Source organism: Dermacentor andersoni, chromosome 4 (genome assembly GCF_023375885.2).
Source record: "Dermacentor andersoni chromosome 4, qqDerAnde1_hic_scaffold, whole genome shotgun sequence".
NCBI classification, from domain to species: Eukaryota; Metazoa; Arthropoda; class Arachnida; order Ixodida; family Ixodidae; genus Dermacentor; species Dermacentor andersoni.
In genome coordinates, this window is record NC_092817.1 from 221,515,919 (window position 1) to 221,540,237 (window position 24,319).

The 24,319-nt window shown below is 51.7% G+C and overlaps 1 protein-coding gene across 5 annotated transcripts in view; it reads left to right on the plus strand.

Annotated features, from left to right (window-relative positions):
- LOC126538397 (spliceosome-associated protein CWC27 homolog) overlaps positions 1 to 24,319 on the plus strand; it is a 275,758-nt gene that overhangs the window by 209,322 nt on the left and 42,117 nt on the right. For 4 of the 5 annotated variants that reach the window (XM_055074766.2, XM_055074768.2, XM_055074765.2 and 1 more), the window contains exon 9: positions 8,894 to 9,024. The exons of the other annotated variant lie outside the window; for it this stretch is intronic. In XM_055074766.2, the coding sequence (XP_054930741.1) occupies positions 8,894 to 9,024 (131 nt within the window). The remainder of the gene's footprint in view (positions 1 to 8,893; positions 9,025 to 24,319) is intronic. 5 annotated transcript variants of the gene reach the window in all.

A 24,319-nucleotide genomic window follows, 5' to 3' on the forward strand; every position in this document is an offset into this window, starting at 1 on the left:
AGTTTGAACACAAAGTGGACACTCAGAATGAGGAAGCTGAGGAATAGATACCTACAGCCGAGGGAGGGGGTCAAACGTGGTTCTAGTGTGGGAAAGAAGGTGAAGGAGACGGAAAGAAAAATGTGGGAAGAAAGAATGCTCGGAAAGCCAGCGCTATCAATGTATAGGTCACAAAAACAGGAGATTAAGAGAGAACTCTTATTTGATAACTCGCGGGGCAGCTCACTATTATTCGAAGCTAGGACGGGGATTTTGAGAACGAAAACATACAGGGCTAAATTTGAAGACGTGGACCTTCGGTGCACAGCTTGCGGAGCCGAAATGGAGACCACTGAGCATATAGTGCTGAGATGCACAGATTTTCGCCCGACCCTGGCAGAGGGAACAGTGACAGATATGGAAGGGGCATTAGGTTTTCCCGGGGAACGAGGGCAAATAGACGAGAAAAGAGTGGCAGTAACGAAGGGGAGGCTAGAGGATTGGTGGAGGAAGTCGAGGGAGAGATAATACCATAAATCGGGGAGATAATGTTTCCTCTACTGTTTTAGATAGTTATATTGGGGGGGGGGAGGGGAGTAAAAACTAGGTTAAGGAAAAGAGGATATAAAGAAAGGAAAAAAAGAATACTAAAGTAGGAGGGGGAGCAAAAGGCTAGGTGGCGCCAGCCGCCGCCCGTTACAAAGGGTATAGCCGCCATCCATCCATCCATCCATAAACACCGACGAGCACGGCTGCTCGCCGGTCAGTCATCGGTCAGTCATCGTTCAGCATCACCACGCTGCGGAGCGTCCGTCTTTCGGAGGGTGCCACAAGCCCTCCCTTGTTCACGACCCGGGGTGGATCATGACACTGGCGACGAGTACCTACGGAGCGTCCCACGCCGCCGCGAGCGGCGAAACACCGCCCCCCATTGCTGCCGCCATGCCGCTCTACGGAAGGCTCGAGCCGTTCGAGGGAGATAGGTCCGCCTGGAAAACTTACGATAAGCCCACGTGTTCCTCCGAGCAAACGACACACCCGAGGCCAAACAGCGGGACATTTTCCTGGCCAGCTGCGGGACCCGCGTCTTCAGCCTCTTGCTCGACCTTCTCAAGCCAGCCACGCCGCACGTTAAGACGCTGGGTGAGCTGCTTGCCATACTGCGCTCGCATTTTAACCCAGCACCGTCCACGCTAATGGAGCGTTTCCGCTTCAACAACCGGAGTGACCGGAGCCGCCGGGAAGGAGAGACCCTCGGGCAATTCGTGGCTGCGCTACGAGGGTTAGCGAGTGCCTGCGCCTTCGGGGACCAACTGGACTCGCTGCTCCGGGACCGTTTCGTCTGCGTAATCAACAACCCCGCCATGCAGACACGACTCCTGAAGCTTCCCGACCCGTCGCTGGACGACGCCGTGAAGGCAGCGCTGGCAATGGAAGCTGCCGCCAAGGATGCCGGCGAGATTTCCCGTGCGACTGGCTCACCGTCGGCGGAAGTGGCGGTCAACAAGTTCGCGACAAAGGGCAGTACCTGCGGTCGCTGTGGTGGTGCCCACTCCCCTTCACAGTGCCAGTTCTCTCAAGCACAATGCTTTACGTGCGGGAAAACTGGGCACCTGGCACGTGTATGCCGAAGTGGGAGGATGAACAGCAAGCAGCAGCCGGATTCAAGCCCAGGTACAACACAAGCCCGCGGCCAGGGTAGCCGTCGCAAGGGTACGCGGCGGAGGCATGCGGCAGCAAGCTCAAGTTCTTCCTCGGCCAGGATCCACGTCGTGGCCGAGGACCCGCCGATTTTCGACATGTGGCACACAGGCTTTGTACCGTCGTCTGTGCCGCCATACATGCTGACCGTCGAAATCTGCGGGCACTCCATTTCCATGGAGCTGGACACGGGGGCCAGCGTGTCTGTAATGGCCGGGAAGCTCTTCAAGCGTACTTTCCCTGGCGTGTCCGTCGAGGCTTCGGGCGTGATGCTGTGCAGCTCTTCCGGGCAACTCTCCCAGGTCCAGGGTCAGGCACAGGTCAGCGTTCGTTTTGGCGACAGGGAGGCAACCCTTCCCCTTTACTTAACGAAGGGGTCGTTGCCGACGCTGCTGGGCCGAAACTGGATTCATGTACTGGGCATTCGTCTGCCAGAGTACCCGGAAGCCATCCTGCATGTGGTGCAGAGCTGCCAAATCTGCCAGGGGCATCATCGAGCCTCGCGTTATGTGGAAAGCACCCCCTGGCCATTCCCACAGAGACCCTGGTCCTGCCTGCATGTGGATTTTGGGGGCTCTGGCGGTGGTGGCGGAGCAGCCTCCCTGCGCTTGGAGGACCTGCAGAGCCAGTTCTCCGTGCTGCACAACGAGAGCATGCAACTCAACACTCAGCTGGACGAGTGTCGCTCCTTGCTGTCCACAGTCAAAAACTCACACCTTCGCCACATTGAGCAGATGGAAAGCGAGGAGCTGGTTGTCCAGAAGAAGGTCCGCTCGGAAGTCATCCACCTCGAGGACAACATCGCGCAGATTCGTCTCGAGTACGAGAATCTACGCATTGAGTTCGAGGCGTCGTCGGTGTCCAGCGAGCAGGCTCAGCCAATCAACCGGGAGATGCGGCACATTATAACGAGCCTGCAGAGCCACAACAGGCAGCTCAAGAGCGAGGTCTCCCGCAGCAGGCGCAAGCTGCGCGAGGCTCAATCAGAGACGCAGAAGCTGAAGCAGAAGCTGGCTGCTGACCAAGGGTGCGGTCCCAGGCCTTTTGCCAGAGTCGGGAGCTCCAGTTGTCGCCAGGAACTTCCGTCCTGGCCCACCCTGGTCTGCCGGACAGGTGGTGTCCCCTGCCAGCGCCTCATCGCTGCTCGTGCACATGCCAGATGGGGCCATTTGGCACAGACACGCCGACCATGTCAGGCCTCGCCTCGGGACCTGGCCAGCACCCTCGACTGCCACTGAGTCCCAGCCCGCAGGAGGACTAGTGGCAGCACCAGTCGCTTCCAGAGGAGTACCACCCACCTCGGAGGCGGCAACCGTAACCAGTGGTGCGGCACCTGTTGGACCGGTGTCGAGCTCGGCACCACTCACGAGGCCGACCACTACGGACCCTCCAGATGGAGCGAGGCTGGCTCAGGCAGCACCCGGCGTTGCCACACCCGACCCATCAACACCGGTGCCCAGGCGGAGTACTCGACGGCGGAGGCCACCGGACCGTTACTCGCCTGGATAGCAGGCAGCATCGACCCAGCTAGGGTGGAGGCAGAGCCTCATAGTGTGAACATGGACGTTTGTTTTTCATTTGACAAACTGGGGGCAAGGGGTGTAGCAAGTATGTGACGCCCCCACGGGCATAATCTTTGTTCGCCCGCCAAGCTCGGTGGCCTGCTAAAGTTCGGCAGGCAACATTGGTCACCGCAACACAATAAACACCGACGAGCACGACTGCTCGCCGGTCAGTCATCGGTCAGCGCCACCACGCTGCGGAGCGTCCGTCTTTCGGAGGGTGCCACAAGCCCTCCCTTGTTCACGACCCGGGGTGGATCGTGACAGTACTTGTTTATCTTTATCGGGCAACCACAGTTCACTGCCTAACGAATGTTATCGCACAGCGCAGGACGCGCCTGCATGTATCTCAAGTTTCTGGAACGTTATCAATGGTTCCATCCGATGTCTGTCACCGAACCTTGTTTAATCTGATTGCATGTATGCGCGACACAAATAGTCTGGAACTTTGTGGAAGACAAGCGGGTCCCAGTGATTACTCTGGAACATTCGACGACTGATGTTTAAAAGCCGACGCGCTTGACCTGATGATCAGATTTTCGACGATCGCCGACTGTGTTCGCCGTTTTCGTTGAGCATTGAGTGTAGCCTGTTTTTTCTGCGCACAGGTTCGCCCAATAAATTTAGTTTCGCCATTCACAGTTTTGTTGCTATGTCCTCAACCGTCACAACCACATGACAATAATGTCTAAACAAGCTAAAGCTATGGTATACTGGAATGGGGTAGTGCGTCGTCCGGCGGTGAAAACATGCCTCTTTTTGCGATGACGGCCGGGGGCGCTGGAGCACGCCGGTCTATTGCAGCGCCATCGTTCCGGAGTTCATGCATGTATGTACAGAGCTCGCTGATTACTTGCTGTGGTTTTTGCAGCTCCGTCCGCACATTCCTTACGTGCACGGTGTGGGGATGCGCGCGTCCCTTGATATGTTGTTTTTCCGCGTAGGTCCCGTCTCCTGTAATCCGGCTTCGCCGCATGGTTTGATGTCCGTGGCAGTCAGTGTGGTTGAAGTGCATCGCGAGAGATGGCGCGAGTGTAGCTCTGCTAACGCCACCTAACAGCGGGGTTACTTGGGCGCGGAAAGAAGGCTCTTCCTCTTTGGCTCGTTGTTCGGCAAGCGGCGCGGACATTCAGTGCGTGCCCCAATCATTCATATTTAAAACAGCGCCAAAAAACACGGACAAGGAAGGACACAGGACAAGCGCTGGCTGCCAACAACACCTTTATTGGAGCCTGCGCAGATATATACAATTTGCAACAGGCATAAAGAGAGTGAAAGAAGGGGAGGGGAAGGCGAGTCATCGTCGGTCAACTACTGCTGCGCATGCATCAATAACATTAAACAATATAAAGGAAACCATAACATGGTGGACACAGGCCAAACTGCTTAACTTCTAAGGAACTTAAGTTCTTTATCACAAAGTGCTATGGAAGGGGAACTAACACAGGTGGCTCCTGACACATTGAAAATGCCTCAAAGATTTCTCTGGCCATCTGATTGCTGTACCTTTTCAACACATGTGTGTCGTCAAGGAGTGGAGAACAGCCACACTTGGCACAATGAACAGTCAGATTACTGCTAGTCTTAATCTTGACACAGTGCGCATGCTCACACAAGCGTTCATTGATACAGCGTCCTGTTTGCCCTATGTAAGTGCAGCCGCAAGAGGTGGGAATGGAATACACTACATTGGTACTGCAATCTACAGGCTTGGCGACATGTTGCTTATTGCACGGTCCAGGTGTTCTCCGGCTTTCGTTTATTTTTTTGCACATCCTTCCCAACTTGTTAGGCGCAGTGAACACGACCTTTATACCAGCCCGGCCTGCGGCTTTCTTGATGCGATGGGACACACCATGTATATACGGGATTGCAACAGTCTTGGTTAAAACATCACCCGCTTCGCGCTGTTTCTTGGAGGAACGAGCCTCTTGCAATAAAACTTCCGCCAAGGATGACAACAGTTGTTCAGGATAGCCACTTGCTTTAAGCCGCTGGACTTGATTGGCGAGGCTGCTGGACATCGAGTGGTGGCAAGAGCAACATGTTGCCAAGCCTGCAGATTGCAGTACCAATGTAGTGTATTCCATTCCCACCTCTTGCGGCTGCACTTACATAGGGCAAACAGGACACTGTATCAATGAACGTTTGCGTGGGCATGTGCACTGTGTCAAGATTAAGACTGGCAGTAATCTGGCTGTTCATTGTGCCAAGTGTGGCTGTTCTCCACTCCTTGACACACGTGTGTTGAAAAGGTACAGCAATCAGGTGGCCAGAGAAATCTTTGAGGCATTTTCGATGTGTCAGTTAGGAGCCACCTGTGTTAGTTCCCCTTCCATAGCACTTTGTGATAAGGAACTTAAGTTCCTTAGAAGTTAAGCAGTTTGGCCTGTGTCCACCATGTTATGGTTTCTTTTATATTGTTTAATGTTATTGACGCATGCGCAGCAGTAGTTGACCGACGATGACTCGCCTTCCCCTCCCCTTCTTTCACTCTCTATTCCGTGTTTTTTGGCGCTGTTTTAAATATGAATGATCCGTACCAACTAGCTCGCACTCAAACCCTTCTGAGCGTGCCCCGATCCATGCTTCTGCGAGACCGTCTCGCGAGGCCTCGTTCGAACGCGCCACCATTCGCGTGACTACGCGCGTACGACCAGGCGTTGGTGTCCAGCATGGGGCGAACATATTCGCTCGTTATCCGGTCGCGGTGTGTCAGACTTCCACGATTTGTCGCGCGCCCATTGGCATGTTTTCTGGATAGCAACTCGGCTAGCAGGCATTAGTCTACGAAAGGTGCAATAAATGCCCTTAAGATTGTTTGCACTACTGTGTTGTCGTTCCTTTGTCCCAAGAGCATGGGTGAGAACCCAAGATCTGGCTGCCCAACGTGGACCTCTTGGGGCATTGGACGATAGTTTTAACAGTTTGCTTCGTTCGAGACCTTTGTTTGAACCGAAGCGTAGGGCTAGCGTGGATTTCGATCGCTAGCGTTGGCGTCGTGCTTTCATGGGTGAGGCGACGGTGGCTGTAGTGTGTTTGAACTTTTCAACATGCTAAGCCTTTTCGCAAATGATTGTTTTAATGACAATCGTCGGTACGAGAGCCACGTGGTCTACATCCTGGGAGAACGAGGCTTAGCGCCCGCGGAGCATTGCCAAGCCCGAAGCGAGTGAGTACGGAAGCCTCGTGGGTGGTTTGAATTTCTTATGTAAATAGCTTCTTCTATCTCTTTGACTCTGATGAAGTCGCGGCTCTGGGAGCCAAGTGGCCGCGGGCCATGGGTGCCGCTACGGGCTGACTGGTATTACGGCCTGGCACCGGGCGCTCCGATACCGTCTGGGACGGTGGGCGCCGTCAACTCGGATGCTGTGTGCAACGAGCGGGGTAGGAACACCTAACAGAGCTGACGTCTTGTCGCGGCTGCCTGTTTTGTGCCCATTTTGGGTGTTGTTTTTTTGGATGCCGGTTGTTGGGTAGCGACGCTTTAGGCCTAAGGCGTTATGAAGCTGCCTGTTGCACGTGGCGAGACACAACCTGGTGGACCGTGGTGTTAAGGTGTTGCACTTTGCTCCCCTCATTCTATTTAGCCTCGCACGAATTGAAATTACTCATTCGACTCAAGGAGGCGAGCTTCGTTCACGTGAACTTAGCATCTGAATAGGCGCCTGATCTTTTGCTAGCCGAGTTGAACATCGTACCACGTGGGCGATGCGCATGGAGAATTCTTCACCCTTGCACTGCTTTAGTGTTTGCCGAGTGCGTTGATTGTGCGCAGCGTGAGTAGAGTCGCCCCTGGTTTGCTGTCACCTGCACATCATCTGCACTAGCTGCTGCCCCGGACTACGATTGAGCCACCACGGGCAATGGTGATGCTGTGGCCAGTTCGGCGCAGTGACTTCGGCGGCCACCTGTATCCAGCTCGCAACCCTCGGCAGCGGAGAAAAGAGCCGGCGGTCACCAACAGCTATGGCGGCTCTTGCCAGCAGGTTGCGTCGGTGTGAGCGACGCTTGCTCGTAGCAACAACTGCGCCGCCGTTTACGGAGTCCTGGCCGGGAATCATGCTGTCGAGTCTGCAGAGCTGCTGCTGTGACCAGTGGACGCCAGCGGTGTACCCCAAGGACAATGTTGGCTCGCATGTTACAGACAGCGTGTGGACATTTCCTCTACGCGGCCACTGTTGCATATACTACCTTGTTCGAAGCACGCGTTGATGTTAGACCGTGTGAAATTTTTTGACGGAATATGTAGTAATTTAAGGTTGGGGGGATGTGGCGCTGCGCGACTCTCACGCGTCCCCTGATATGTTGTTTTCCCGCATAGCTCCTGTCTCCTGTAATCCGGCTTCGCCGCGTGGCTTGATGCCCGCGGCAGTCACTGTGGTTGAAACGCATCGTGAGAGATGGCGCGAGTGTGGCTCTGCTAACGCCACCTAACAGCAGGTTACTTGAGCGCAGAAAGGAGAAGGCTCTTCCTCTTTGGCTCGGGGTTCGGCAAGCGGCGCAGACGTTCCACGCGTGCACCGATCCATACTTCTGCGAGACCGTCTCGCGAGGCCTCACCTCGGAAAGGACGAACGCAATCATTCGAACACGCCACCATTCGCGTGACCATACGCGCGAACCACGAGGTGTTGGTGTCCAGCATGGGGCGAACATATTCGCTCGCTATCCGGTCGCGGTGAGGCGGACTTTCGCGATTAGTCACGCGCCCATCGGCATGTTTTGTGGGTAGCAACGCAGCTAGCAGGCATTAGTCTATGAAAGGTGCAATAAATGCCCTCGTGATTGTTTGCACTGCTGTGTTGTCGTTCCTTTGTCCCAAGAGCAAGGGTGAGAACCCCACAACGGGAAGCACTGGGTTTTTAAATATCTTTGTGTGCTTGTGTGTGTTTGTGTGTGTGTGTGTCAGTGCACGTTTGTTTGTTTTCTGCAGTGAAACCTGGCACCTGCCCTTCTGGCTGGTGCAACATAAAAGGAATCCCATCTAGTGGACTGTCCATTTCGGCCGCTGCTGATTGGATGCAGCTGTACGAGCGAGGAGGAGATGAGCGGCCCTAGCCAATCAGGAACGGCCGAAATGGACAGCCCACTAGGTCGACTCTTACAGAATACCTCCCCTGGTGCTCCTTCCAGGCTTTTTATTATTGTGTGTTTCGAAATGCTAAATACATATGCATGCTTACCGAATGGAACGAGTAGATGAATGTTTGTTTGTCTTGTGCAACTGAAACACTAAGCAGACGATCAGGAACACTGCATGATCTGAGTTTGGAAACCTGCAAGCTTAGGCGTCATTATTGATGTATCCTAACAGTTTGTAGCATTTGTATTTTGTGAAATATATTAATTTCAATTGGTGTGAGAGCATTTTAGTTTATGAATGCAGAAAGTGTTGCACAACGTGTTTAAATTTCACGCGCTAGGCACGCGATCTATCGCAGCGCCCTAGTGGTGATGTCATCGCAGAAGCGTCCCCGGTTCTCCCATTGTTTTGACACATTGCCCCATTCAAGTACACCATACTAAAGCTTTGTCACTCACAAACGTGTTTTTTGCCTCGGCCTCCATTTGAAATTTGTCTTGGAAATAAATAGTGAAAGAGTGGTTTCTGTGGTGGTTGAATGTAGTGACTATTGTGTGCCCTCTAGAGTGTCATGCAAAGGAGGATGAGGGGGATGATCCAACAAACCAGCTGATGCGTGCCTACCGACAGGAGCAGCGTGTGTACACAGAGAAGAAGCAGAATGTGCTCCCTAAGGGGGCTCAGAGGGAGCAGAAGGTGAGCATTGTTTTGGATTCTCTTGTGGAAAGTGGTTGAGCACACACCTTTCCTCCAACTTTGGCCCATTCTAGTTTCCGTGCTTATGTTCTAGTGAACGCATTTTTACGTAATAACAAGCAACATTTTAGCATACTGCAGCCAAAGCCTTGTCAGCCAGCCAGGGAAAATAACGTACAGCCACACAGCAACCTTCCGTAACATGTTTATCCCGAACCTTGTTGCCTTCTGGGGGGAGCAGATGCCACATAGTACATGCAGTTTCATAGTCTCTTGGAAGCAGTATTCCAACAGATGAGGGTGACAGCTTGTCATGTGTTTATTTTCTTTTAAGGTATGCACTTGCAGCACACGAGTTCAAGCAGAGTCCTTCCATGTTTTATGGTCACGAAACTCCGCCATTACACTCTAGGAGAGGTTCGTACACTGCTCAAAGCTGCCATGCCATGGCACCACTGTGCCTCAGCGGGCATCGTTCGCGTACTGAAACGCTTGCATTGTGCGACACGAATGATTGATATGGTGCGTTCTGTGCATGTGTTGTGCCTTTTTTTGAGTTCTTGACCGTTGAGCTGAATTCGCGGGCTGGCACGACGATGTGGAACAAGTGTTGCATGCTGGGGTACCGTTCCGACTAAAAGGAACGACCAGAAATGTGTTGTTGGCGTGACAAGGACCAGCACGAGAAATGGAAACGGGACATATTGCAGCAGAAAAGTGGCAGTTTTAACTTTGAATGCAAGTATACACGTGTGTGCGAAACACTTCGACGCCTCGGACATCATCACTGCCTACAATTTCAATATAAACAGCAACGCCATGTCTCTGGAGCATGAAAAGCCGACACTGAAGCCTAACGCCACCACAAGGATTTTTGAAGACCTTCCAGCGTATCTCATGAAGCCCAAACCTTGGTCCTGCTCTTTGGCAGTTCGACTCTGATGCGAACGACCACATGAGTCATCAGGTATGATTGAAAGGAAGCGCAGTAGAGGACAACAGAAGACTGGATGGTGCGACGAAATTAGGAAATTTCCGGGTGCTAGTTCAAATCGGTTGGCGCAGCACAGGGGTAATTGGAGATCGCAGGGAGAGGCCTTCGTCCTGCAGTGGACAAGAATAGGCTGCTGCTGCTGCTGCTGCTGCTGCTGCCGCCGCCGCCGCCATCGACTGCGAGACATCGACTGCTGCTGCTGCTGATGATGAAATCCGAGGGAAGAAGGACGCGACGACAGGCAAAGAGGGCAAGCTGGGAAGGGTTTCTTTCGGGTGTAAATTCGTATACTCAAGAGGCTAAAGTATGGATGGGATAAGAAGGCTAAAGGGACAAGAAATTCATTGGTTGCCCCTAGTGAACGATGAAACGAACAGCTTGGAAAACCGAGCTGATGCTCTTGGCAAACATTTTTAGCATGTTTCCAGTTCTAATCTTTATTCTGAGGCATTCCTAAAGCACAACCAAGTAGCAGAACGCGAGGCCATTGACCACAAATTCAGACAGAACGAATCCTACAACCTGACTTTTAACATTGTCGAGCTGAGAGCCTCCTTGACTGCATGTCAGAGCTCTGCACCTGGACCTGGTAGGATCATATGCAACATGATTAAACACCTCCCCAGTGATACTCAAATAATGCTACTCGCACTTTTAAATGCTATGCGAGCTGCCGGGTACCTTCGTACTGCATGGAAAAAAGCCCTTGTCGTTCAGATTCTGAAACAAGGCAAAGACCCCACATTAGTAACAAGTTAATGCCCAATCACCCTCACAATTTGCATTTGCAAACTTTTTGAAAAAAATGATCAACCGTCGCCTTTTACACTTCCTTGAGGCAAGCTAATTTCTTGATCCATATCAATGCAGTTTTAGAGAATGACGCTCTACAACCGACCCTTGTGCGCATCGAAGCAAACATTCACGACACTTTCGTACATAAAAAATCCTCCTTATTCGTGTTTCTTCATATGGAAAAGGCATACGATACAGCTTGGCGTTATGGAATCCTGCACGACCTATTGGTGCTGTGGCAATATTACTGCGACACCATCTGTGCCCAACAACGTTGACGATGAAGACGACGACCTCGTGTGTGCAAGCGAGGGTGCTAGAGAAGCCTAAACTGAACGCTTGTTTTAATTGTCTAGATTAAACACTGCTCTCCGCCTAGGGACAAACCGCGAGGCACATTTGACAACGTGGGACGAGTTTTGCCGTCGGCTACATGACACCTTCGGAAGCACTGATCGCCGAGGTAATGCACGCCTTCTTGAGTTGCGCATTCAGAAGCCCAACGAAAGTGTCTCCATGTTTGTCGAGGACATGTCTCGTTTGTTTCGCCGCGCGGATCCCAACATGCTGGATTCAAAGAAGCTGAGCCATCTCATGTGTGGCGTCAAAGAACAGCTATTCGCTGGTCTCGTGCGTAACCTGCCTACAACAGTGGAAGAGTTCATTAAGGAAGCCACACCAATCGAGCGGGTGCTCCAGCAGCGTTGTCGACAGTACGAACGCCTGACTAACGATGCGCCTGCAGGAGCCGCAGTACTCACAGTGACAGACGAGACCTCGCTGCATCAACTGATAAGAGACATTGTGTGCGAGGAGATTGCGAAGCAATCTGTGACACCGAAGGAGTTTACTGTTGCTTCGGTCGCTGAAGTTTTTCGCCAAGAAATTCGGCAAGCATTAGCATCTCCTGAGCCACTCCCTGAACCGTGTCCCGAGCCGCGCTTCGAACCGCACTTCGAGCCACGCACATATGGCTACGCAAACGCTGTCCGTCACCTGCTTTCTACCGTGCCGGTACAGCAGTACCACTAGCGGCCACCTATTGCTGCCTGGATACAGAGGGAGCATTTCAGGCGACCCCAGCTTCGTAGGACCGATGTATGGCGTACTGCTGATCGCCGACCATTGTGTTTTCAATGTGGCGAACCAGGGCACGTTTATTGTTTTTGCCCTCATCGCCAGGATGGCATCCAGGAAATGTCACCTGCCACTCCGCGACCGTTTCCAGAGAGACATCGACGCTTCGACGACAGTGTCACTCGGGAACAAGGCAGCCCAGCTAACCTCCGGTCGCGCTCGCCATCTCCGTTGCATTATTCTTCGCCGAACCGTCGCAGTTTCGCCGACGTGGTGAGAGGCCGCTCTCCAAGCCCACGGTGGGGAAACTGAAATCGGCGACCTCCGGGGGGAAGGTTGCAAATCGTCGAACCGCCGAAAGTCCCCCAACATTACAGAGGAACGAGCAGAGCAACCCGGAGAAACGGAACGCTGACGAATTTGTGAGCGCCGACCTACTCTTAACAATTGATGGGCACGACGTGACAGCTTTGGTTGATACTAGCGCAGACTTTTCGATAATGAGTGAGCAGTTGGCAGACCGGCTTAAGAAAGTCAAAACGCAATGGACGGGCCCTTATATTGAACATGCCGGGGCCAGATAATGACACCTACAGGAAAATGTACTGCACGACGCCGGATAGGAAATACAGCTTTTTTCGCCACTTTTATGATTTTAAAAGAGTGCTGCAGATCACTCATCCTTGGAATAGACTTCTTGTGGGAGTACGGTGCCGTGGTTAACATACGGGACGGCGAAATAACCTTGTCAACTAGTACAGCGACGAGCCACGACCAACCGTGGCTGCGCAGAGCACCAACGTACATCATTACGTGTCGCCGCCGCCGACGTCTCCATACCACCGCTATCATGCAGTCTTGTCTCCGTCAGTTGCGGAGAACAGTTTAACAAGGACGGTGTAGCCGAACAACAAACTACACTTCTGTTCCATCAAGGTGTTGCCATCGCTCGCAGTATCGTTAGCCTAATCAGTGGTCGCACAGAGGTACTTCTGACAAATTTCACCAATGAACACCGGCAGATCAGTAAAGGCACCACTGTGGCATACTTTGATGAAAGTGACCACGTTCAACACTGCTTTGCTGTAAAAGAGGAATCGACCACCGATACGATGCCACATTCACCTATCATCGACGTTGACCCAGGTTTAGTTCCGCAACAGAAACAAAGTCTCGGGGAACTGCTTGACGATTTTAAGGACTGCTTCTCTACAACGTCCCGAGTGCGTCAAACACCAATGACGAAACACCGCATTACTATGGAGGAAACAGCAATACCCATTCGACAGCATCCGTATCGCATGGCTGAGAAAGAGCGTGAAGCAATCAGCAGCAAGTCAAGAAAATACTAGAAGATGATGTCATCCAGCCGTCAAAAAGCCCTTGTGCATCGCCCGTGGTACTCGTTAAGAAGAAGGATGGTAGCCTGCGGTTTTGTATTGATCATCGCAAGCTCAATCGGGTTACAAAAAAGAATGTGTATCCCTTACCACGCATCGACGATTCCCTCGACAGATTACAGCATGCACGGTACTTTTGATCGATGGACTTAAAAAGTGGATACTGGCAAATAGAGGTCGATGAGCGGGTTCGCGAAAGGACTGCTTTTATAACGCCTGATGGGCTCTATGAATTCAAAGTTCTCCCTTTTGGTTTGTGTTCTGCCCCAGCCACATTCCAAAGACTAATGGATACTGTTCTCTCAGACCTTAAGTAGAAGACTTGCTTAGTCTACCTAGACGATGTCATTGTTTATTCTGCCACATTTGATGAACATCTCAGACGGCTACGGTCGGTTCTTCAATCCATACGGTCTGCTGGGCTTACCTTAAAACCTGAAAAGTGCCGTTTTTGGCTATGAAGAACTACAGTTTTTGGGCCACGTAGTAAGTCACACAGGTGTGAAGCCTAATCCTGAGAAAATCGCAGCCATCGCAAAGTTTTCAAGGCCTACAGACAAAAAGGCAGTCAGACGCTTCCTGGGCCTATGCGCATATTACCGGCGATTTATTGCGGGTTTTGCACGCATCGCCTCACTGCTCACCTGCTTAACCAGAGAAGATGTTACGTTTGTGTTACGTTTGCGAGAAGCAGGAGGCGGCATTTAATGAGTTGGAGCACCGTCTACAAACTCCGCCTGTTCTTGCCCACTTTGACGTGGATGCGCCGACAATGATCCACACTGATGTCAGCAACGTAGGTCTTGGCGCGGTCATTGTTCAGTGGCAAGATGGCGCTGAGCGAGTCATCGCTTACGGGAGTAGAACATTGTCACGTGCCGAGTCAAAATACTCCACCACAGAGAAGGAATGCTTGGCTGTAGTATGGGCAGTTACCAAGTTCCGCCCGTACACATACGGCCGCCCATTTCAAGTTATAAGTGACCACCATTCTCTCTGTTGGTTGACCAACATGAAAGATCCATCTGCACGTTTGGCACGCTGGAGCCTACGGCTTCAAGAGTATGACATGACAGTGGTCTATAAATCGGGAAGGCAGCACTTAGACGCTGAATGCCTTTGCAGATTGCTGATCGAGTCATCAGGCGGAGATGATGACGAATCCGCAGGATTTTTAGGAGTTGTTGATGCGACCACCATCTCTCAACAACAGCAAGAGGACCAGGAGCTTGCGTCACTAATTGATTTCTTAGAAGGCCGCACCACAAACAAGCCCAGATTGTTCTCAAGGCACCTGTCATTATTCTGCCTACGCAGCACTGTTCTTTTTAGGAGGAACTTCTCTTCAACAGGGAAGAGATACCTACTAGTCGTGCCTAAAACTCTCCGCAATGAAATTTTGCAGGCCTGTCACGATGAAGCTACCTCAGGTCACTCAGGCTACACAAGAACATTAGCACGGATCAAAGAAAAGTATTACTGGCCACGGCTCGCACCACAGGTGAGGCACTACGTTCGAACGTGTCTTGACTGTTAGCGACGAAAAGTGCCACCTACAAAACCTGCCGGACTATTACATCCCGTTCCAGTGCCGGAAACACCGTATGCACAAATTGGGATGGACCTTTTGGGCCCATTCCCAATATCTGCTGCCAGAAATAAGTGGATCATAGTCACGACAGATTACCTCACGCAATATGCTGAAACCAAGGCACTTCCTAGCAGCACAGCAGCCGAGGCCGCACAGTTCTTCATCGAAAACGTCGTCCTGAGGCGCGGTGCTCCAGCGGTCATCGTAACCGACAGGGGAACCACGTTCACGGCTGAACTTTTGAGAACTGTACTTGCCCTCAGTGGCACGGCACACAGAAGGACGACAGCCTATCACCCGCAAAGCAATGGACTTACGGAGCACCTCAACAAGACTCTCGCAGACATGCTGTGCATGTATGTCGATGTGGAACACAAGAAGTGGGACCAAATATTACCCTACGTAATGTTTGTTTATAATACGGCTCGGCAAGAAACAAGAATGACGCCATTCAGCCTCCTACACGGTCGAAAAATTACTACAATGCTGGATGCTGTGCTTCCTCATGATCCCAGCGATTCTGAGACTGACACCGCAGATTTTACAGAGCGCGCTGAAGAAGCAAGACAGCTCGCGCGCATTCACATAGCTAGCCAGCAAGACCGTGATGCCCGACGTTACAATCAACACCATCGATGCGTCGTCTATCAGCCCGGCCAAAGAGTCTGGGTTTTGGCTCCAGTACGATGCCGAGGCCTCGCGGAGAAACTTTGCGCCGATACTTCGGACCGTACAAGGTTCTACGACACCTTAGCGACGTCAACTATGAAGTCGTTCCTGACAGCCCATCCTGCTCGAGACGCCGTCAGGACCTACCTGAGACTGTGCACGTGGTGCGCATGAAACCTTATTTTTCTGAATGACATTGACACTCTCTGGTTTGCTGGACACCGGATGCTACCCGCCGAGCATCGGGACTATGCTCCTTCTGGAGGGGGGCAAATGCCGCGACGCCATCTGTGCCCAACAACATTGACAATGAAGACGATGACCTCGTATGTGCAAGCGAGGGTGCTAGAGAAGAAGAAGCCTAAACTGAACGCTTGTTCTAATTGTCTAGATTAAACACTGCTCTCCCCCTTTGTCTCAAGTGAGCCGTGACAATATGTTAAACATTATAGAAAGCTACATACACAACTGTACATTCTGGATGAAAATAGGCAATGCACTGTCAGGTGCATCATAAAGGAAACTGGGGCACCCCAGGGAGGCGTACTCAGTTGCGCGCTCTTTGTCGTTAAGATGAACACGCTTCGTACATCATTACCACCAGTTGTTTTTTATTCTGTCTACGTCGACGACATGCAAGTAGGTTTCAGATCCTGCAACCTTACTATGAGACAAGTACAAGTTGTGAGAGACAAGTACAACAGTGCTTGAAGAAAGTTTCTAAATGGGCAGATAAAGCTTGATGTGGGCGAGTTGGTTTAATATACTTAAAGAAAAAACGGCGCTACAGAGACGCGGACTAAAAGAAGTACACGTATGACGGATAGGCACTAACTTCCAACTATATTTTATATATATTGTAACAGATAGGAAAGGCACGGACAAGAGGAAAGAAGAGAAGACGAAGAGGACGAAGAGTTGGAGAGGCCGAGCTGCGCTACTATCACGCTATGATCATCATTCATCGCCTGTAAATAAAACCATTTCTTCACAACTCTTCGTAACAGTTGTGGTGGAGGTGCGGGGTAATCGACATCCGAAGACGGAGGCTGAACCAGAACTTCTTCGACGGAGCCGTCGCATTGCTGGACTCCCACCGAATCTACCGGAGTTGAATATGTCCCACGACGCAGACGAACAACGGCCCATTCCAACAGCTGCGCCGACAAGTTCCGTTCTACAACTGAGAGATACGCGTCCCTTCACCGGAAGATCAGACGAAGACGTCGAGGAATGGCTCATCCATTATCACCGGGTGAGTGCCGCCAACAAGTGGAACAGCGCTTCTCAGCTTTCGAACGTCGTGTTCTTTCTAACGGATACTGCGTTGCTGTGGTTCGATAATAACGAGGAAACGTTCACAACATGGGGAAGATTTGTTTCCGAAATCAAAGAGTGATTCGGCGACTCCGCGACGAAAAAGAAAAGGGCAGAACAGACGCTACTGCAACGTGCGCAAGTGCCAGGCGAAACCTGCACGACCTACATTGAGGCGGTAATAAAACTGTGTAGGATGGTGGACTCTGGAATGTCTGAGGAAGACAAAGTCGGCCACATCCTGAAAGGAATTGCCGAAGACGTTTATAATTTCCTCATCGCAAAAGACAACCTGGCTTCCGTCACTGACATCATTCGGCACTGTCGTACTTTCGAGCAGCTGAAAACGAGGCGCATCACACCGAAGTTTGGCAGGCTAGCCAATGTGACGACAGTTGCAAGCGTGGACAGCAACCAGCCCCTCGATCTTGCATCAACGATCCGACAAATAGTCGGGAAGAGCTCAGCCTGCACGCGCAAGGGACACATTCAGGCACTCATAGCTTTCGCCTACCACCAGATTCGAGCCAAACGTGGCATCCTTCTCCCCGTATCCTGCGGCGAGGGGCACCGAGGATTATGAACTCGCGCCCCGACAGCAGCCACGTCTCTACGACAGAGGCGCTACTTATGACGCTCGGCCACAACGAGAGCAGCCGCGTTTTTACCCCCGAGGCCCTGTGACTTCTGTCAGGCCGCGACAAGAAGAGCACCGACCCTACTACCACGACGTGACTTATGAACGCTATAACGGATTTCAGCGAGGCGCAGAGACACGTTATCCACATGACAACGAACTTTCTCGCCGCCCGCAGCAGCCTAGAATCCGTTTCGAGGAAGATGCTGTGAACCGCGACCCTCCCGTGTGCTACAACTGCGGTTCCACAGGCCATATAGCACGGTATTGTCGCCAAGGCGACAATACTGTGCAACTCTTCGTAACAATATTATTGCGATATTATCGGTAGATACTCGAGAGACGAGCCGCTGCGAGAACGACGACGAAGTGGGTCTGTGCCCTTGGCGCGAGTGAATGTCGGCCTGGCGCTCTGGCTCCAATCCAGTGTAAATAGCCTGTAAATAGCCTCTTTCGTCTGTTTCTTTCTGCACGTATTAACGAATAATCCCGATATTTGTTTAGACATTATTCATCTAGACGGCATTTCAGCGATCCCCGTCCTCGCCACGGAACTCCGGAGTGGTCGGTACATCGAGCTTGTCACCATGCCTCCCGGTGACGAGCCCACCTCTGCAACGGCTTCGGCTGGTCCGACTGCTCCAATCGTCACGGTCGCCCCACATCGCGACCCTGGTGTGTTCTCTGGCCTGGAGGGACAGGACGTTGACGAATGGATCAAGCTATATGAACATGCCAGCGCTAATAACAGGTGGGACCCAACCATTATGCTCGCCAATGTCATCTTTTATCTCAGCGGCACCCCACGCCTGTGGCACCAGACGCATGACGACGAGATAACCAGTTGGGACAATTTCAAAGAAAAGCTCAGGGAACTGTTCGGCGACCCCATTGGCCGCAAGGTTGCCGCGAGAAAGGTTCTTGCGTCTCGTGTTCAGACATCTACAGAGCCTCGACGTCTTGGCTCTATGCCGAAAAGCTGACAACGCTATGTCTTAAGCTGATAAAGTGTCACATGTTCTAAAAGGCATCACCGCCGACGCTTTCAATTTGCTTGTTTTCGGCAACGTCTCGACAATCAACGCCATCATTAAAGAATGCCGTCGCCTTAAACAGGCTAAGAGCCGCCGTATCACACACTACATCACGCGGCTACCCAACACTGCTGCTACGTCGACATGTGAGGGTCGACCACGTCAGGCTACCAACTGTGACGACGTCACCCGTATTGTTCGCCGCGAGCTCGAGGCCACCTGTTCGCCAGCTTTCGCCGCGACGCCTGCCGACCCGCCAGCAACCACGATTGCAATGATTCAGGCCGTAGTCAGACAGGAATTTGAGAACATGGGTCTGAACTCCGTGTGTACAACGTCTCAACCTAATGTTCCCCAGTTCTCTACCGGACCTCCTCATCCCCGGCAGTCCTTTTCTGCCATATCTCGCTGCAACCCGTCCGAATGGCGTACCCCTGATGAGAGGCCGATTTGCTTCCACTGCTGTCGCATCGGCCACGTCGCTCATCACTGCCACAACCGATGGCCACCACCTCCTCAGACATACGCCGCCACTTATTCCCGCACTTTTGGACCTTCTGTTCCCTATGCCACCTGCCATGAACCCAGTGTTGCTGATGCCTCTGCTACCTCGACGACGTCATATAGGGTATGTTCGACTCGCCTGCACCACTGCGAACCAGTTCACAGCGGTTCACGAAAAGTTCAGAAACTGTGCAGCTCGATTCCGGAGGTGCAGGCCCAGCGAAACACTCGAAACAAATGCAAAGGTGCAGACGCGGTTTAGGCGTTATGCTATGTCAGACTAATGTGCACGGAGTGCGTAAGTTTGAGAGGTCCTGAACTGCAGGTATGATTGGTTTCCGGGGTGTAAATACACACCACAGCTGCATAGACACATCAGACGTGCGTAAGCGGGGTTTTAACGGTGCTCGCGCCCGTGTGCTGCGTCGTCTGCTTCGCACCTGTATGCCTGCACCAAGTCGGCACCGACAGTGGAGCGGTTGCAGCAAAATCATGAACCAGCCCTGCACCTTTTGAAACGAACGTCGTGGTTCCGCGGGCGCCATTGCTGCACCGCTGAAACGAATGGCAGGGTGCAGCACCTCGCGAACTGGTTCATGTGGTGCAGGCGAATCGAACGTACCCATAGTCTTCTCGCCAACGTTCGACACTCACCTTGAGCGTCTAACAACTATACTTGATGTATTTCGCAAGGCGAAGCTGCAACTTAACTCATCCAAATGTCGTTTTGGCCACCGTCAACTTACTCTTCTGGGCCATCTCGTTGACGCTTCCGGAGTACAGCCTGATCCCGACAAAAATCGCGCTGTCCGAGATTTTCCGGTTCCGAAGACAGCCACAGACGTCCGAAGTTTTGTAGGACTATGCTTGTACTTTCGTCGTTTTGTTCCAGATTTTGCGACAATTGCTAGACCCTGTGGGGATGCGCGACTCTCACGCGTCCCCTGATATGTTGGTTTTCCCGCACAGCGCACGTGGCCTGGCGCCCGCGCCGGTCGGAGTGGTTGAGGCGCAGTACGAGAGATGGCGCGAGTGTTGTGCTGCTAACGCCGCCGACAGGCGCCGACTGGGGCGCCAAAAGACAAGGCGCTTCCTCTTGGGGGTCGCGACAGCAAGCAGTGCGGAGGTGCCGTGCCGCGCGTGCGCCAATCCATGCTTCTGCGAGACCGTCTCGCGTGGCCGCCTTGGAACGCGCCACCGTTCGCGTGACCGTACATGCGAACGTCCAGGCGTTGGGATCCAGCATGGGGCGAACTTATTCGCTCGCTATCCGGTCGCGGTGAGTTGGACTTATAGATTTGTCGCGCGCCCATCGCCATGTTTTGGGGATAGCAACTCGACTAGCAGGCATTGATCTATGAAAGGTGCAATAAATGCCCTTGTGATTGTTTGCACTACTGTGTTGCCGTTCCTTTGTCCCAAGAGCACCGGAGGAGAACCCCACAACCCCTCACTAATCTTTTGAAGAAAGGCGTACAATTCTCGAGGGGCACTTCAGAAGCCGCCGCCTTCTCTCATCTCGTCACTCTTTTAACCTCACCACCCATTCTCGCCCGCTTCGACCCTGATGCCCCTACAGAATTGCGTACAGATGCCAGTGGTCATGGCGTAGGTGCCGTCTTAGCCCAGCGTCGGTGTGGCCAGGATCGCTTATTGCTTATGCGAGCCGCCTCCTAGCACCATCGGAGCGCAACTATTCCATTACGGAACGAGAGTGCCTTGCTGTTGTCTGGGCGGTTGCGAAGTTCCGTCCTTACCTTTACGGTCGCCCTTTTTCCGTAGTCACTGACCATCACGCTCTCTGCTGGCTCTCATCGCTAAAAGATCCTACTTGGTCCTACTTGGCTTGGTCGATGGGCTTTGAGGCTACAAGAATTTCATATTCCGTGGTCTACAAGTCTGGCCGCCTGCACCAAGACGCTGACAGCTTGTCGCGTTACCCTGTTGACGACCCTGACTCCTCCGATATTACCAGTGCTGCTTGCGTATTCTCTGTATCACAGCTGCTTCATTTCGCCGACGAGCAACGTCGTGACGCCTACATCAGAGCACTCATCGACCGTTTTGAACACTCTCCGGCCGATGCCACTCTACGCCTCTTCGTCCTCTGCGACGGTACTCTGTACCGTCGTAACCTTCATCTGGACGGCTCTGAGTTCCTACTTGTCATACCTAAACACATCCGCTCAACCGTTCTAGAAGAGCTTCACGACGCACCAACGGCAGGACGCCTCGGCGTATCTTGAACCTATGACCGTGTACGTCGCCGCTTTTTCTGGCTGGGCCTTGCCCGTTCTGTATGACGTTATGTCACTGCTTGTGAACTTTGCCAACAACGCAAGAAGCCTTCCCAGCTACCCTCTGGTTACCTGCAGCCGCTCGACATCCCTGCCGAGCCCTTCCATCGTGTTGGCTTAGACTTTCTCGGTCCATTTCCGGAACCTACATGAGGAAACAAGTGGGTTGCAGTCGTGGCTGACTATGCGACCCGCTACGCCGTAACCCGCGCTCTGCCGACCAGTTGCGCAACTGATGTTGCGGACTTCCTTCTACATGATATAATTTTGATGCATGGTGCTCCTCGTCAATTGCTAACAGACCGTGGCCGTACGTTTTTGGCGAAAGTCATTGACGACATCATGCGGGCCTGCTCCATTCAGCATAAATTTACTACCTCCTACCAGCCTCAAACGAACGGCTTCACTGAGCGTTTGAGCCGCACCATTACAGACATGCTATCCAAATACGTTTCAGACGACCACCGTGACTGGGACCTGGCTCTACCCTACATTACCTTTGCATACAACTCTTCCCGTCTCGAAACTGCCGGCTTTTCCCCGTTTTACCTCTTGTATGGCCGCGAACCGACGCTACTACTATACACCGTGCTTCCTTCCACCTCAGCTTCAACTAGCGCTTATGCCCGTGATGCAATTGCCCGTGCTGACCATGCTCATCAACTTGCGCGCGTTCGTCTACAAGTCTCTCAAGTCAAACAGAAGCGACGCTACGACCTCCATCACCGTGATGTCCATTTTGCGCCCGGCACCCTCGTGTTGCTTTGGTCACCATCGCGTAAAGTTGGCCTTCGTGAGAAACTGCTTTCCTGTTGTACCGGCCCATATCGCGTGCTCCGACAAGTGACCGATGTCACCTATGAAATTGTTCTAGCCACGCCCACTACGTCCTCCGGTGTGACAACGTCACCCGACTCAAGCCCTACAACTCTCCACGTGCCTTGGATATTTAACAGCACCGTGACGGCACTTTTGCCGCCGGGGGGTAGTGTTACGATATTATCGGTAGATACCCGAGAGACGAGCCGCCGCGAGAACGGCGACAAAGTGGGTCTGTGCCCTTGGCGCAAGAAAATGTCGGCCTGGCGCTCTGGCTCCAGTCCAGTGTAAATAGCTTGTAAATAGCCTCTTCCGTCTGTGTCTTTCTACACTTAACAATATATATATAGTTATATACTCTCTCTATATATATATTTAAACTATATTTATATATATAAACCCTGTTTCTTCAAATAAAATTTAGTTGGAAGTTAGCACCTGTCCGTTGTACATGTACTTCTTTTAGTCCGCCTCCTTATGGCGTTATTTTTTTCTTCATGTGGGCAGACGAAAACGAGTTCAAAGTAAACTCCCAACAAGAGTTCTTCCCAATAAAGAAGAAAGAGCTTGCTGCTGATACCACTGTCTAAATGCATGGGCAACAAACACCTGTTAACAAAGAGCACAAGTTTTTAGGCATTATACTTGACTCTAAACTGACTTTCTTTCCACACACAAAATGTCTCGAAGTAAAATGCCTAAAAACAGTGAACTTACTGAAAATTTCTTTTCGCACATCCTGGGGTAGCAACTGGAAATGTTTAATGAATCTTCGCAAGAGCCCAATGCAGTCATGATTGGACTATGCTGCCATGGTATATCACTCTGCCGCTCCAAGCTCTGAAGATGCTAGATCCCGTCCACCATATCTAGGTATCCGCCTGGCCACTGGCGCATTCAGAACAAGCCTTGTCGAATGCTTATACGTAGAATCAAATGAGTGGTCACTCCATTTGCAGAAAACATATATGAGCTTCACCTATTTTCTCAAAGTGCACTCTAATCAAGAACATCCGTGTTCTACAACCGTTAACAACTTAACCTTGTGCAACACTTTTTCGTAATCGACCCTCTATGAGACTACCTTACTCACTACGTGTGAGAGAACTTAATGGGATGTGCCACTTCTTAAACATCGCCTAATGCCTCCAGCTAAGCTGTTACCGCCCTGGAAGTAGCATGTGATAGAATGTGGTGTATCCTTTGTAGAGGTCACAAAGCATGCTCCTGAGCTCAAAATCTCAATGCATTTCCGTGAACCTCAGTCGAAGTACACTTGCTGTGAATTCTACACCGTCGTGCCAAAGTCACATGCTGGCGTATCTTACGCTGCTGTTGGTCCCTCTTTTTCCAAATCTGATGCATTGAACCCCCTAACAAGTGCCTTCACTGCAGAAGCCTACGCGGTAATGTCTGCGGTAAAACACTTAAAGAAATTAAAAATTGAGAAAATAACATTCACAGGCTCATTAAGTCTTTAAAAGCGTTAATGTCTTTTGAAAAGCATACAAATTCAGTTTTTATTTAACTTTACACACTCTTGCTCAACATTTATTTATCTCATAGACACGTAGTAATATGCTGGGTTCCTGGCCACAAAGGAATCGGGGGTAATGTGCTTGCCGACGAAATTGCCAAATCAATAGCATCGCAAGGTATTAGTCATTCTGCTGCTGCCCCTGCAACAGATCTGAAGCCTTTCCTACGAAGCAAACTGCGATGTCACAGGCCACACATGGGATCCTGAAACAGGCAATAAGCTTCATATGATTAAGCCAAAGTTAGGTTTCTGGCCCTCAACTAGGAAAATACGAAGGACAGATATCCTATTGTGTCATCTCAGAATAGGGCACACATATGGCACTCAGAACTTTCTGTTGACTGGTAACGAGTCTCCAACCTGTGGTAGATGAGGTGATAGGCTAGCTGTCCTCCACGTCTTCGTGGAGTGTCGGGAAGCCGAAAGAGACAGGAAGAAACATTTTCTTCTTGTATACTGCTATTGTGTCCCTCTTGTTCCGGCTGTGTTTCCTTCGTAAAGAGCGACTTTTTAACACCAAAGCAGTCCTCACTTTCTTGAATGATGTTGTCCTGCATGTTATAAGCCCAATACATTCGAAGGGCATCCTCTTTCCAGACTATGCCGCTGTGATAGTTGTTT